The 16,552-nt window shown below is 46.4% G+C and overlaps 1 long non-coding RNA gene and 1 gene segment (V, D, J or C); both read left to right on the top strand.

The window, feature by feature from the left end:
- The first annotated feature begins 4,331 nt into the window (after positions 1 to 4,331).
- LOC127060855 (uncharacterized) lies at positions 4,332 to 10,451 on the top strand. The gene is made up of 4 exons (XR_007780229.1): positions 4,332 to 4,591; positions 8,717 to 8,884; positions 9,635 to 9,751; positions 9,835 to 10,451. It is a non-coding gene; the product is annotated as an uncharacterized LOC127060855 (long non-coding RNA).
- A 3,773-nt stretch (positions 10,452 to 14,224) lies between these two features.
- LOC108963019 (Ig heavy chain V region 441-like) lies at positions 14,225 to 15,400 on the top strand. The segment is given in 2 exon segments: positions 14,225 to 14,370; positions 15,089 to 15,400. Coding segments are annotated over 2 exon segments (393 nt in total).
- The last annotated feature ends 1,152 nt before the right edge of the window (positions 15,401 to 16,552 follow it).

The raw sequence follows: 16,552 nt of genomic DNA, 5'->3' as shown, positions 1-16,552 counted from the left end.
TTCCCAGAACATGATGAAAAACTCCTTCCCTCTACTCCCAGCACTGCCTCCATGTGAATAAACACAGGTGCTGGTCTTCTGAGCACTGTACATTCATTTCTTTCTTTACAAGTGCAGGCTTTCATGGAAGACTTAAGGAGACCTGTGCAAATGCACCCATGGGCTTGTTCCTGAGCACAGAGTCCGAGGCATCCCAAACAGGAGTTACAGATGCCAGGTCAGGCAGTTCTCTCCAGGCTTTGCCACAATTTCCCCCTTTGTCTCTGTCATGTGCAAACAGGAGACTTCGTCAACCCTTAGTGTGAGGAGATTTACTTGGCCCCTAGTGTTTAATTTCTCTGCCAGAGTCCCAGAAGAACCGAGACCCTTGTGCCCAACCACTTTGTCAGTGTCCAGTTAGGGGAGCCCTGCACTGAGCCATCCTGCTGGATCGGGGGCAGCTCTACTGAGTCAGTCAGGGAAACACCATCAGCCTCAGGGAGACCCCTCAGCAGGTCTTCCCCTTTATTGGAGTGTGTTCCCTGCTGCCGGTGACTGCAAGCACCCAGGAAGGAGTCACACTGACAATTTCAGAACACACCCAGGGCCCCTGAGGGAGCATCCCCCACTGCTTGTGGGAGCTGCCTACAACTGCTCAGCCCTGCAGTTTTTGGCCACTGCTTAGGCATTTTTGCTACACATTAACTCTACACCCTGTGGCTGTCCAATCCCCATGGCTCCCACCCCACCTTCAGAGATTTTGCTACACTTTGCTTGTCACCCAGGTGTGCCCACCTCTGTTGTTCCATCTTGCCTCTCCCAGGTTCCTCCTACAGCACAATTCATCACCTGCAAAGGAAATGAGACCAGCCGCTCCCCATGAGCTTTGCAAAGGGAGTCACCTCCCCTCTCCTCCATCGCCTGAGCCGCCATTACGTCATGAACTGCCATTACCTCCTTCCTCTCATGAGGGAGAGGAGCTCGCACCACAGCGTCCCCTGCTGGTGCGGGGGAACCATCGTATCTGCGCTGCCCGGCCAGGAGCCAGCAGCGCCCCTGCTGGCTGTGCCCAGAACTGCAGCAAAGGGGAAAGCGCCTGCGGCTGAGAGAGGAGGGGACTGGGTGTATGGTTCTGATTGGTGCTGCTGTGTGTTTGAGTTGTTATACCTGTATTTATTAGTAAAGGACTGTTATTCCTTTCCCTATATATATGTCTGAAAGCCTAATATAATATACCATATATTTTCATTATTATATTTATATTTATATAATTAGTTATAATAACTAAGAGGGAGGGAATCATATTTTGCATTCCAAGGGAGGTTCTCACCTCCCATGACAGACAGCTGTCTTTCAAACCAAGACACTGCTCCAGGACATTGATAGCAAAAAGAAAGGCAGAACTGAGCTTTTAAAGCAACAAAATGCCAGCATGTGTGGCTTGTGGGTGGCTGTGAGCACAGGTGTTTCTCTGTGGCCACTGGAATGGAAAGGGGCTGTTTAACGGCCTGGGAGATCTCAGTGAGGAGCAGGGTGAGGTCTCACTGCTCTGGGAAGATTTGCCAGCCAAGGCAGGGGGTGTGAGAGTCCCCAGTGTGTGCCCAGGCCTGGGGCAGGAGGGGTTTAGGGCTTGTTCTCTTTTTCATGCCAAGGGTTGAACCGACTGGAAACATCACATCAGCACATTCCCCAGCTTTCCTGCAGGACTCAAGCAACAAGGAAGAGAAATAAATTGACACACTCAAGGGAACAGCAGATGAACACAGATTTCCCATTGGTATCCCAGTTACCAATGGGAAATAGTAGCCCTGATGTTATAATCACTGATTAAAAATGAGAAACACAGCTCTATCCTCGGGAACAACAACAATGGAAACAGGATGAAATCATGCTATGTGGCTTAGAACTGCATCTAATGGTTAAGAAAATGCTCTACAATTGCGGCTGTATTTATTAAAAATTATTAAAGCAAGAAAAAAATCAAGTTAAAAGCCAGCTTCAGTCAACTATAACAAGATGTTCCCCACCAAGAAACTCATTGAAAAGCACATTCAAATAATCAAAACTCCAAACAATGGCCAACTCAAATAATCAGTTCACAAGATTAAAAAAATGAAGGGGAAAAACCTGCTGATCTAATTGGGACAAAACCCATATGACCATTATAAAAATAAAAGTCATGTAAGAAATACTAAAAAATTGAACAGCTGAGTAAATAAGCATCTTTAGCTCATTAATGCAAAGAGGGTCAATGAAAGTCTCATCAGCTGAAGCAAAATATCTTCGTGGTTCAAGGTCCAGAAGGGCTTAAGGAATATAGAATGAAAATTGATATAAAGTTAGAAAGCCTGAGTGACTTATCCCCAGATACAAATCAGAGCAATATTTTAATGACATTAATATTAACTACTCAATCTGACAAAAATAAAAGCAAGGATGATAATGATATTTTTAGTTTAGGGAATTCTCTGGAACATTGTTAGATGTTCACAAGTAGAGCAGTGTACAGGGAGTGGAAAACAAAAGGCAGCACTACAAAGACATGAAAGAGGAGACATCACCTGGCACTGAAAAGCGCACAAATGTTTTTGTAGAACTGCCTAGCACAGTGAGAACTACGTACCACAGTGACTGAAAACAACTGAACCACCACACACAAACTGTCTCCCTCCCTTCTCTTGAGGGAGGAAAACACAGTGGCCCTAGTTCATCTATTTTTCCTCAGACAATTGCATGCATGTACACCAATTTGATTCCCAGAATTACTCAAACATCAGAAAACCACTCCTATATTTCCCAGGCCAATTTCCTGACCATTCAACCTGAGACCTTGGCTCTCACAGACAAGTCATTTTAGACATTTGATAACCAGCTCCAGTTGAACAACTGGGCAGGAAACTTCTGCATTTAGATATTTCCATTTAAGTTCATCATTGTGTTCTTCTCTTTGTCTCAGAGCACAGAGGAAGATTTTGGTAAGAACAATGATCCTTTTAATTTCAGGTCCAACAGCAGCCAGGAGCAGATGCATAAAGAACAAGAATCTTCACTCTTTGATCCTCACTCCCAAGGTTTCAGTGCCCCTACACAAAAAAGTACAATCATTTTACCTACTTTGACCTCTTACCTAAAACACCATGAAGACTTTCTAAGGTACTAAATTGTTGCGGTGTGATCCTGTCTCTCAGGTGTGCCAACCTACTTCCCGTCCCCCTGCTCCCTTGTCTTCCTTCTAACTGCTGTCTGTCAAGTTCCACATTCCAGTGAGGGCGTCGTTTGATTGGCAGAAGTTCAAAAGATGCTTCTCAGACCTGGGGTCATTGGCCTGTCCAGGTGTCATTGTCCCCTGAGACCCTTGCCCTCCCACCTGGTTGGTGGTCACCTATCCTCTCCCTCCCCCCTCCCTGTGGGCTTAAAAGGCATTGGAACCATGTGGTCGGTGTCTGTTGGAGTTGTTACCGAGATTCAGAACTGTATCACCCTGGAATTAACTCTGGATTTAACTCTCCGGCAGAACCCACTTTCTTTCTCCTCACCATTGCCTGAACTTTTTCCACTAGAGGTAAACTGAGTTTCTACTCTGCTTAGACTCATTCTGAGTGCCTAACTGCAACTGCCAGCGAGCCAAAGGTGTCTCTGAGGTGAAATATCCCCAGCAGTTACCTCCAGCTCAGTGCACTAAGGCTGGACAAGCCCAGGCACGCTCTACTCGGCAATACTGGGATTTTTATTCAATACTAAATGATCCCCAGGCACAAATTCTTAGAGAGCAGAGGGCACATTCCTCCTGTTTCTGAGCACTGAAAAAAAGGGGGGAAAAAAGGTACAGCTTTCAGCAAGTCAGGAGAGTTTTCAGAAATGCTTTGAAATAAAAAAACCCTACTGATTATTTTCCTGCTTTCTATCCAGCTTAACGCCATCAGACTTTTCAGAGGTGTCATGTAATCCCCAATTTCTGATATACAACTCAACCTGTCTGATATAATCTTAGATCCGGTCTTGAAAGCAATATGGTGTTTTTTCATGTGGTACACTGAATCTCAAGCCACATAAGAAGTCATGTGACTGCCTGTATAATCCAAAATTCTGTTTATTGGAACTGAGAAAGTTTTTGCTATGAAATACCTCACTGTGTATGGGGGCTGGGGGTACCACAATGATATAAAAAGCATAAAGACCAGTATAAAAACCCAAAGAAGGACTAAAGGTGAGGTATTTTGGGAAAGAAAGGAGATGGGTGACTCTAATGATGCAGAAGAGAAGTTGAACATCCTTTATATATTTCCTTTTATCCTGGATAAATAAAAGAGCTCAGGAAGGTTCTAAAAGGTGGAAGAAAGGGAGAAGTTGAAAATGCTATACTCAATTAAGCTAACTGAAATCAATTAACAAATCAAGTAATTTTTTTCCATTTTCAGTTTACAGAGTAAATCTACCTCTGGATGCACTCATGGACTTGCACTAATGGACAATCAGGCCACCTAAATAGCAATCCATCTCTTGATTTACAACAGTTTTGAACACCATGAGAAAAGACTGAGTTATTAGAATAAGTCTTAGCTTAGTGTGACAACAGCAACTGGACCAGGGACGATTCTCACAGTTCTACCAAGTAAGTGGCATTGCCTTATTTCTAAAACTTCATTTAAAATTAATTTGGGGATGTAAAAGGGAATTTAATGGTTTGGGTTCACTGAAAGGATTTTCAGCTGCAATAATCCCTTGAATGCACTCCCTCTCCAGCCTGGCTTTCAAGCCAAACCCTCAGCTTGGATCTGCTCAGGAAGGTTTCCCAGGAACAACTGGGCTGACTCTGCACAGCACCATTATTCCATGATCCCCAAACACCAGCAGGGCACTGCTTAGCATGTGGTAACTTATTCCCACTTTGGGCAGCACTCTGGCCCAAATTTACTGTCCAGTGTCCAATTCTCCAGTGGGCTTGCACTGACTGACTTGGGGCAGGAATGCAGAGCTCAGTGAAGAGCTCCCAGTGGTTTTCAGGAATTTTGAGACAGAATTGTAACTCCTGTTTGGAGAAGTTCTGGTTTGACACTGGCAACACACTGACAGTGTGCCCAGGTAAGGAATTCCACTGCCCTGGGGACAGAGCAGGGAGGAGGTGAAATAGTGTTGGGTTTAAATTCTCACAAGTGCCTCATATCCAGGAGCTCCTGGAATGGAAGACAATTGGCTGCCAAGTTGTGTGGGTTCTGAAAAGAGCAATGTGGGCAGTAGGGATTATAACAAGCCTTAGTTATTCCTATCTTTCTTTGGAATTCCATGATGAACAATAAAGGTGCCTGTCACCGCAAGCTTTTCTAGGGAAATGTGAATGTTGGGTGGCAGAGGGGTTTTTGATGTTGATCTCTGTGATCCTAAAGCCTCAGGTGCATCCGTCAGGAATTGTTGCTGTGCTTTCAGAGGTCTACATGACTTTGAAGTGCGGCAAGAACGTCCCATGTTATTGTGCATCCCTAAAACCTCCTGCTCTCCTTCCAGAAAGATGTGGGACTGCCTTGGGTGCTGTCTAATATCTCTCCATGTCTGTAGGATATGTTGCACTGGAATAAATGTGTATTAAGGAACAGTCTCAGTGCACTTCCAGTTCCAAAGGGACAAAGGAATGCGAATTAACCATTCTGGAGTAAGACCTTTTCTTTCCATGCTCTTCAGTGATTTTCTTTTTATAGCTAAAGACAGGATATTTTCAGATCTGATCATAGACTCTGGAATTATGTTTGACAGTAAAAGATCTTGGGCCCCATGAATCAAAGTCCCTTTCAAGTCGGATGAAATAATAAATTGAAGACAAAATTTCCAGGATGTAAGCAACCTCCCCTTTTTGGTTTTGAATTCCTTTGAGAACTACAAAAATGCATTTTGACATGCATACATTAAGATATACATTATTATATTTCACCATAATTCTATATTGTACATTTTATATATGTATGTGAGTTATATATTATATTATAATATAATATACTATAATATTATATTTTAATAATGTCAAGGTTTGAGCCTGGCACAATGCCAGTGCCCCCACGAGATCACTTCTTTCTTTGGCACCTACTGTGAGATGTGATCAGAGACAGAGCAAAGCAGGCTCTAACTTAAGGTTAAAAGGAAAAAAAACATTTATTAACCTACAACTACAAAGGAAGACACACAAAACACATAGAACACAAGATGAAAACTTTCTAAATTCTTCTTCTTCCCTTCACTAAATTTCTAATTCTACTGCCACCCTTCAGATAATCGATTCTCAGTCTCTCTAGAAGAGAGGAGTCTCTCTTGCGCCACATCCCTTCCATGTCCAGTGCTCTCACCACTGCACATGGATCAGAGCTGCTTCTAGGGTTTTTCATTTTAAGGATACTTTGACCAGTTCTAAAGGGAGCACAGTCCTTCTCCTTTTGGGACACTTGTCTCCCCTAAATTTCACCCCCTGGGGCCGAGGGGTCTCTTGAACAGAGATCGTCTTCTTCTTCTTCTCTTCTTCGAAGCGGAGGGCACTACTACCACCCTCCTCACCCGTCCTCTCTGTTTACTCTTCTACATCACTGCACTCTCTTGGCTTTGAGCCATCGCCTCCCCCTAGAACGCAGTCTCTATGTCACAGAAACACCAGTGGCTCTGCTGTGGCTACACAAGAAAAGTCCAGCCCAAAGCCACTCCATCATCTCCTCCCACTTAGAATTCTTCTCAACATCTCCTCAATTTCAACATCTTCTCAATCTCATCAACTTCAGGAAGACTCAGCTTTTGCAAGGTTCTCATCTTCCTCAGAGGGGTTAAAAGTCACAAGCTCTCTGCCGGTTTACTTCGTCAACTCCCATGCCTGGCTGCCCTGCTGGGCACCCCCCCTTCTCCTTCACGCCGGGCCACTATCACAGGCACCAGCTCTGTCTCTCTCTCCCTCTCCCCGGGGGGGGGAAATGGAGGATGGCTGCCCGAAGCCCTTGCAATGTAATGTTCTCTTCCACCTTTGGGCCCAGGCCTGGCCTACCTGTCTCTCCGGCCACATGGCTCCCCTCCCCCCCTGCCCAGCTCGGCCGGGCAGGGGGGAGGACTGCTCAGTCTCAAGCGGGACTCAAAGAAGAAGTTCCCCTAGGATATCACAGCTTTTAACCCCTGTGTTCTCAGAGGCGTATCCATGCCCTCAGTGGACAAACCAGGTGCCAATATTAAATCTGAACACCGATTGGCTTGCCCACACCATCACAAAAAACTTCATTTCCTCTTAAACCACGACAAATAATAATATAATAATTATATACTATATAATATAATATACTCTATTATTGTTATGTTAGTAGTTTTGAGAATACCACTACATCACAATGGCATAAAATAGCAACCAGTAGTGTCACTGTGGGATACTCCAGGCATATTCTATTGAAGGCTCAGTTAAGGACAGAGAAGGTTTTCCTTTGGTCAGGGTTGCGTTATTCCAGATTAAACATAAATTTTAAATGCTAAGGCCCATTGCTTTCTGGAATATAAAAATTATATTACCCCATGACTTTATAAGACGAAAGCAAAGGAGAAGAACAACTTTTCCTCGAAATAAATTTTCAGAACATAAAACAGGAATCCCTTCCAGAAGCAAGCAGTGTTAGGAATTCATGGCTGTACTGTCAGGGAATGAGAACAAGTGGGACTCGAGTGAGCCTTCTGGGGTCAGATAAAACAAATCTTCTGCTCTCTCAACCACAGTCGCACTGTGTACATTATTGCTTGCTGATGATCCTGCCCAGGAGCTATTGCAGAGAAGCAGCCTGTTTGTGTTCTGGCTGTTTGGAAAGCCTGGAGAGGAGACCACATGAAAAGCCTTTCAAGGCCTTCTCAGAGAACACAGAATGCACAGGACTGACAGGCTCTGGCCAAGCCTGGTACAACAGATGGGAAGGAAATGTTGGATTTCTGGTGGGTGGCTGGTGGCTGGAGGTGTGGACAAGTGTGTAGTTCTGCTTGTTGGATCAGGAGAGCTGACCCATGAAGTTGTGGCACAGCACAATTTGGCTTTCACCTCAGTTCCTCAGCAGTGGCATGGGGCTGATGGGGAAAGGGTGTAAAATCTGAGCTCCTTGATCAAACTTCCATCAGTACCCTGGGATGAACAAAATGTTAGAGCTCAGGGATCTCTGGACCCGCCTGCAAGGCAGACACCATACAAAATGAAAAGCCTCAGGCACCTCTCTTTACCCAAGAGACCCCTCAGGATGCTCCTGTCAAAGCAGACTCGTCAATCTTTCTGGATGTGTCTGACAGCCTTTCATAAGCTGAGCCCTTTCTGGCAAGGAGGGCTGCTGGAGGATTCCTTTCAGTTCTATGGTTTTAGACTAATTCAAATTGCTAATCTGAGGTAAATCCTGACATTGCTTTTGAGATCTCCCTTGATTCTCCACATGTGACCTGACCTAGAGGCAGACATGTTCTTTAAAAACAAATCATGGTACCACAGGGATTTGTGGGCAATTAAATTCTTTTGTCACCAGTAGTTTTCTTGGCAGACATCTGGCAGTGAATTTAAGCAATCTTCTTTTCTTTATTGTACCTCTAATGATAAGGAATAATGACATACAAGACATTAAATGGGATTGTTACAAATTAGTCACAGCTGAATATACATGAGTTTTAAGTAACTCAGAATGTGGGGAAGCCTGCAGTAAAATCAGTCCTGTCCAAACCATGGGATTTTTTACATACAGTCCAAAATCTTCTTTCCTAGAGGTTATTGTGGAGAAATCAACTAAATCACAAGATGGTGGCGCAACTGTGGAAACAACACCTTTACCAACGATTTTCCATACCAAGAACATCAGCTCTGAGGAACAGAACACAACAGAGGTGATCTGCACAGACAAGTTTGACAGCAGCATGGTAACAATACTGCCAGGTATAGTTTGGTGGCACAGGTGCAATAATTTACTAGGGACAGTGTTCTGTGGGGCTTGGTGTTCTCCTGCTCAGCATTGCCCTGGGCAGCCAGCAGAAAGCAGAAAGATATTTGGTATTTCAACAGGGAGAGCTGAAAGATGTCTCAACGGATCTGAAAAAAATGGTTTCAACAGTTTAATAACTTTGGGAGAAAGAGGGAAGACACAATCTATTTGATTAAAACATGCATTTCCTTATGACTACACATTTCACCCTGTTGCAGCAAACTTGCTGCAGCACAACCTGGAACAGCCTATCCAACACCAACAAAAACTTCTAAGTGTGGCACGTTTTGAGGATTTTTACTAAATCCCATTTTATATTTTCTGGGATTGTTTCTGTAGTCCTGAAGGTCATTCAAGGTGCTGAAGGGGCTAGTAAGTGGGTGTGCAACAGCCCTCAGCACAAGGTGAGTTCCCCAAACAGGGTGTGAAGTTGGAGGATAAAGGGGGGGAAATTGCTCTTTTGGGGATAAAGGCATGGAAATGTATTTTCTCCAGGGCAGAGGACTCAGAACACAACACATTCAGCACACACAAGCTGCTGCTCCAAGGTTGCTCCCCTGTTGATGCCATGTTCTCTCTTGGCTGTTCCTTTGCTGCTCTTGCTTTCCCTGAAAATGTCCCCTGTGGATTTCCCACTTCCTGCCAAGATCACAACATCAAAACCTGGACCATGATCTCTCCCCTCTTCTCTGGTCACTGAGCAGATGCTGGAGGGCAGAGAGTGAACATGCTGTCCATGGCTGTGTTGGGTTTGAGAGTCCTGCTGGCAAAGAGCATCGCCTTCAATGCCCTCATCAGCATCAAGCTGTTTCTTTTCTGAGGTAAGGGAGCTCACAGAACTCAAACACTGGTTCAGAGGCCCAATGTCATTAAATGTACTTTAAACCTCCCTTTGCTCTTCCAGACATGGGGAATGAACCCGAAGAAGAGCAGGAAAGAACGTGAACCAGCAGCACAAGGGGGTGGAACAAGCAGGGCCAGAGCTGCTGGCAGAGACCACCCAGGACACAAGGCAGCACCTTCCCCTGAAGACATGCAACACTGTTCACTCCTGCCTGGCCAGCTGATTTACACTGAAGACTTTTAAGTGCTTTTGCTGTTTCCTCTCCTCTGAACACTGAGGAGAGTGGATTTATCCTCATACTCCTGCTAAGTAGATTCTCCCCAGTCTTCTAGCATTTGCACACAATTATCCAACCTGCTTCAATAGCTTTGAAACCTCCAGTGCTCAGTGCAGATAGATGGCCTTTGAAAAGCACCTTTGCCAGGCATGTTGTGTTACTGCCTGTGGAACTGGAGTAGCACTGCTGAGGCAATTCCAGCCCAGGAGCTGCCATTTCTAGATCTCGGTTTTAGATAATTTCAATACCCAAAAGTGTGTAGAGGAGAAAGAGGAGCTCTGTAGATTCTGGAGAGATTTCATTCAACCAGGTATTATTAATTTCTTGATTAAGCCTCTATTTCTTCTGCCAAATGGATTGCATGTCCATTTTGGGTTCCTGCAGTAGTGACAAAAATAAAGTTGTGCTAGACCAAAATGCTGTGGGTTTTCTGGGCTTTTTGTTCTCAAACTGGGATGGAATTGCGGAAATCCAACTGCCCTACAAACCTACTGGGATCAGAAAAAAAGATTTCCTGTTGGCTGAATTTGTCTTTTGCAGACTTTGTGCAGGGAAGGGTCTCTCTGGCACATTCAGGAGCTTCAGTGAGGAGAGTCCTGGCTGAAGGCACGAGGGAGGAAAATGCTCCTGTCAGCAGAGAAGAAACCCTGCTGTTGATTTGCACTCAGGGATAGGAGGAAGAGGCCACCAGAGAATAATTTGGGGGGGTTTGATGGAGTGATAGTTTCCATGGAACTTGGTTCTTACCTAAGAGAGCCCAGCCCACACCTTCCCCAGCTCATGCCCCTCTCACAAGCTACAGGCAGGATGCTGTGGTCACCATTTCTGACTCAGTTCCACCAGGCAGCATTTGAAAACACAAGGTAACCACATCCTGGGTGGGAAATAAGGCTTTGCTCCCCCTGCCTGAGCTCCTGCCGCCTTCAAGAGAGCCTCTGCACAGGGCACAGCAAGGGCTGCTGCACTGAGCTTGCTCAGCTCAGACCCTCAGGCCCTGCAGACACCAGGGAAGAGCCTCAGCCCTTGCAGAAACTCTGTGAAATTTGCATGGCAAATGCAAATCCAGTGAAATGCTCATTTAGTGCACTCTACCACCAGAACATCAATCAGGGGGAACTGTTCACCAATATTTCTATCCTCATTTTCCATTGACACCCAGAATCTTTTCCTCAAGCACTCCACACCTTTTCCCAACCTCTCAGGCAGATTTCTATTTTGAGAATACTCCCTCAGACCAAACCAGTGGAATCAGATGCACAGGAGGGAAAGGTCAATGTTTAAGAGCTGTTATAATCCCTTAGTCATAAATTCCTGATGAAGTCTGGGACTAGGATTGGATCCATCCATGCCTCCTCTAGAAGGAGTTTAGAAAGCAGAGGAGTCCTTTGTGCGCCTCATGACTCACTGGGAGGAACTCCCTTTTCCAGCTCTGCCCCTTTCTTGCCCCCAGTCTCCACATGAATCTTTTGATAAATTAATTCCATTGTTATGTTCCTGTCCCTGATTCATCCATGGAGTAAAGCTGCAGAGTGAGTGTTGCTTTTGGACAGTGCCACAATTTGGCAAATCTGTGTGAAACCTGCTTTTGCTGACACCTCTGGCTGTGGGGGTTTCATTGACCTAAAGCCCTCAGTTCATGACAGGGTCCCAGACTGTCCCCACTAAGCAGTGGCTTTTCACTTTGCATTGGCAATGCAGAACATGCAGCTTAAGAAAACAGGAGAATTGAATGGTTTCCAGACCAATAGTAAGATTGTGTCAGTGTGGGTAATTCCACAGAAGGAAAGAGAATCTGCAGTTCTGCCACCTGCAATCAGCTGAGGAAATTTTTGTAGAGCAACTGTGCTCCACATTAAAATACCCTCTGTTAAAGCAGCACATTTGCATGATGAATTATCCCAACATGTGAAAAAACAATACTGTCCTTTTAAGGATCCCATGATACCAAAAGAATGGAGAATGATTATAAGCAGAACTCTTTGGTACAATACATTTTTACAGTACTAGCCTATCCTCCAACAGATTAATTTCTATCCATGTTTGATCCTTTTCATAGAGCCTGTGCAAATCTCCAGGGGTTCAGCCACTAATCCTGGAGACATACAAAAGCCACCTGGACATGGTCCTTGGCAAACAGCTCCAGACAGTCCTGCTAGAGCAGGGGACACCCAGCCACCTCCAGAGGTCCCTTCCTGCCTCAATCCTTCTGTGTTTCTGTCACACCTTTCTCATACTGGGAGCGATGAGAACAAGTTCAAAATTTCTTTATATACCTATAGTGAGGGGATTAGTTCAGCTTTGCCCAGGGGGAAAGGAACTGAAGTTTCTTTTCAAAGGACTGCTGAAGCACTCCAGGCCTGATGAGCTTCACATCCCAGCAGACTGGGATCAACACAGGAGATACACAAAAGATAATGACCATTATTGAACATCAGCTCCAAACATCAACCCTGGCATGGTCAGAGACACCTGGTCTGGGAAAAGATCAATGAGAGAACCAAGAATGAGAACCAAAAGAGCATCAAAGGTGAAGGGATCAATAGGAATTCAAATACTACAAACTGTGGAACTTGGGAGCAATGAGCATGGAACCAATGAATTTCCCTGGGTTGTCACTGTAGAAGGACAAGAAAACTCTACTGAAAACCTCATGTGATGGAAGGATTTTCTCTGCACAACCCAAGCAATGTGTGAATGAAATTATTTCTGTTGCCCATCTTGGCAGGAATAAAGTAATACCTTGATTCTCTAGCACAAAAAAAAAAAAAATGCCATGGAAGAATTGTTGTTTATCCTGGCCTTTCTGTGAAAAGAAGACCCACACACAGACCTCCGATAAAATTTTTTAAGTAATTTGACAAAAGTTTTCACCTCAAGCACATTTTCCTCCCCCTTGTTGAGTCTCACACACAGAGTGTGGTATCTGACATCTGCCCTGCTGAGTCAAAATGGTGAGAGCTCTCTCCAGTGGCAGAGAACATTAAAAGCATCCTGAAAGAATAAAGCTCTCTCTAAGAGGTTACATGGGAAAGCAGAATGAAGAACACCACGAGAAAGGGCAACACTAAACACCTTTTAGTACAGCTGAACCCTTAAGGTTTTCTTATACCACATTAAAAGTACAATGTAATAATTATATTCCTGTAACTACTGGGCATAATCTGACACATATGTTTAGTCTCTCAAAACCCTATAAAGCTCCTGACAAAATTAGATCCAATGTAAACAGAAAATTATTAGGAGTATAGTTAGTTCCCTGACTGTAATGCAAGTTCTCTTTCTCTTTTCCCCTTATATTTCAGTCAGCAGATACGGTCTAAACTGAAGTAATAAGAACCTGATCTTGTCCCTGCAAATCTATGAAGGACTGGGGCATACAGAGCTCCGCGCAATGTCTGTCTTTCAAAGGCACAATTTGGAAAATAGATGTCAAGTCCAGGATTTCTGTACGGAGGGCTTTAACTGATTCCTGGCTGTGTCAAAGCCTCCCACAACCAGGGCACTTCATCCTTTGTGACCTGTATTGAAACATAACCAGCAAGGAGACAGAGTAGAGACACCACAGCCTGGTGGGCACATCTAACAGTCATAGCCACGGAGTTCCACCTGCCTGGGAGCACTACTAGATCATCCTTGGGAAAATATCTTTCTCTAATACATGACAGGAGCCAGCTCTAGAGGCTGAGAGTTCCTGTCCTCTTCCCAATCCCCTTCTCTGTGCCCACAGCCCTGGACAATATCATCATGGGGAGCACCTTTGGGAACATACACAGGGTTGGGTCCCACAGCCACAGGAACAGCCCCAGCAGCCTTGGCACCAGTGGCTCCATACCTGATACAACTAATGCTGAGATCAGATTGGTCTCCAGCCCACTCTGGGCAGATCTGATCTTTTCTCAACTCTTCAAGCCCCACACTGGATGCCAAATGAGGCTGTTGTGGTTTAGGAATGGAATTTCCCAATTTAGTGCTCCCACTGAGCCACTCCAAAGCAAGCCTAAGGCTCTTTCACAGGATCACACAAAGTGTGAATATGGAGAAGGCTTAAGAGAAAGATGGGGACCACTCAGGGTGAGAGACAGCCAGGAAGGCACCAAGAGCTTCAAGTTCTGCTCCTGGTGCCCCACCTCTCCCCCTCAGTGTTGTCACAGGCAGAGGGAGGGACCAGCAGGGACTGGGCCTGAGAGCAGTGACAGAGGCCCAGGCAGGGCAGGTGTGGGCAGAGATGTTGTGTAGGCACAGCAGTGATGGAGAGAGGCCACTGAGAGCTGGCCTGGCCATGTGGAGAGCCCTGTGCGTGGGCTTCTTGCCCATTGTAGGTAAGTGAAGGCAAGGGCTGATGGCCCCAGGAGCTGAGCGTGGCCCTGGGCTCTGCAGGGCTCTGGGAGCTGTGCTGAGCGCTGGCAGCCAGAGCTGTGCCCCGGCTGGAGCTGCCCAGCCATGCCTGTGGAGCACGGGGAGAGCAGCCCTGCTCCTCTTGTGCCTCTGAGCTGGGCACCTCCATGCCAGCTGCCTCCTCTGCAGCCTGGGCACACGCTGGGCACCTCCCTGCTGCACTCAGATCTCGGGGCCCAGCGCTTTGCCCTGGCACTGGACACTGCTCCTGGGGCACTGCAGCCCCTCTGGCACAGACCAGCTGGGGCATGGCAGCACAGGGCACAAGCCCCACTGCCTGGGACAGCCCTTTGTCTTTGCTCTGCTCTCCCAGAAGAGCTTCAGGGACAGGAGAGTGGGTGCCTCACCATCCTGTCTTGGCAAGGACAAAGGGATTTGCCACCTCATGGTGCAAATGCTTCCTGCATCTTTTGGTAAAATTAGAGAAAGCTTCCTGTCTGACTGTGCCAAGGAGGGAAATGTGGTGTCTCCTTCCCTGTGAGGCTTGCTAGCTGCCACCAGCTCTGCCCATCTGTGTCAGCCGGATTGAAAGAGGAGCATTTTGTCCTAGCACTGATCCAGTGCCAGTGCAAAGCCCCACCAGCATTGCCCTGACCTTTGCTGGATCTTGGAGTGACTCTGGCTTGCTCTTGCTCTCTGCAGCAGTCACTGGCCAGGTGACCTTGGAGCAGAACCCCAGGGGACTGACGGTGCAAGAGGGAAATGAAGTCACCCTCAAGTGCAATATGGAGAGAGGTGATATGAGCAGATACTACATGAACTGGTACCGTCAGGGCCCACGGGGTAAGGAATGGATTTCCACGGACGGTTCTACCTATGAAGGTTTCAAAGATCGCTTTAAGGCAAGACTGGAGAGCTCCAAGAACAGCTACCCACTACAGATCCTGGCAGCAGAGCCAGGTGATGCAGCAGTATACTACTGTAGAGCAGACCCACCCTGAAGTAGCTCTGCGGCAGAGTGAACCAAAAACCAACAGATGGGCAAGACAGATCTCTCAGCAATTTTTCTGGCAGCTGCTCCCCAGGGCTCTCGTCAGGCAATGGCAGGTGCAGGAAACGTCCCTCTGGCTGGGTGGCACTAAAAGGCACTGCAGGGAGGGTGCTGGAAGGGCTGGTGCCATTGATGGTGCAGGAGGATCTGTCCTGGGAACTGCAGAGGCTGCAGTTTGGGGAAGTGCAGGTTTGGTGCACATTGCCTGGGCTCCTGTCCAGCACAGCCTCAATTCTCCTCAGTGCCTTGGCTGCAGAGCCATGGGATGATGGGGATGTGCTGCTGGAGCTTCCAGAGTGCTGTGGTGGGTGCAGCAAGGCTGTTTAGGAAAGCCAGATCAGCAGGGATGACATTGCTCTTCAAGGTGGCTGCTACAGAGCACCTGACCTGGAAGAAGGATTTGAGAACCTGTGGTGTGTTGACTTTCATTGTCCTCCAGGGGCTCAGCAAGCTGCTGTCTCAGTGGCCCTCCTCTACTGGACAGGAGAAAAATACACAAATTATGTTTGTTGGTCCAGATAAGGACGGGAAGATGTCCCAGCAGTGCCATCGTGTGCAAACACATTGTCTTGAGTATAGGAATGTATGTCATTGCCAATCTAATCAATATACTTCAGTGAGAAATATGAACAAATCATGAAACATCTCCTCCACCTGATCTTTGCACAAGGATGGTGAATGTGGCTTGCAATCACTTCAAAACATGTTTTCTTTGCCATTTCTTCCTTCTCATTCTCTTCCCCTGCTTCAGTGGGGAGTCCAACCCACAGATGACATTTCCCCAGGAACTTCTCCAGTGCAGGTTCTTCCCTCTGGCTGCAGTTCCTCACAAACTCCTCCAGCCCAGTGGGTCCTTTCCATGGGGTGCAGCCCTTCAGGAACTGACCATGGCGCTGTAGCTCCCGTTTGGGGCACGGGTCCTGCCAGAAAACCTCTTCTGGCGTGGGCTCCTCACTCCATGGGACCAGAGCTCCTGCCAGAAGCCTGCTCCAACGGAAGATCTCCATGGAGTCACACATTTGGTCAGGCCATTCCACTTACTCCTGTGTGGGGACCTGCACTGTCTGCATAGTCAATATTTGCTCCACCACCTGTCCCCCACAAGCTGAGAGGGA

Source organism: Serinus canaria, chromosome 27, assembly GCF_022539315.1.
Source record: "Serinus canaria isolate serCan28SL12 chromosome 27, serCan2020, whole genome shotgun sequence".
Lineage (NCBI taxonomy): Eukaryota > Metazoa > Chordata > Aves > Passeriformes > Fringillidae > Serinus > Serinus canaria.
The sequence above is the reverse complement of the archived record's forward strand: the minus strand, read 5'-3'. Positions and strand labels throughout refer to the sequence as shown.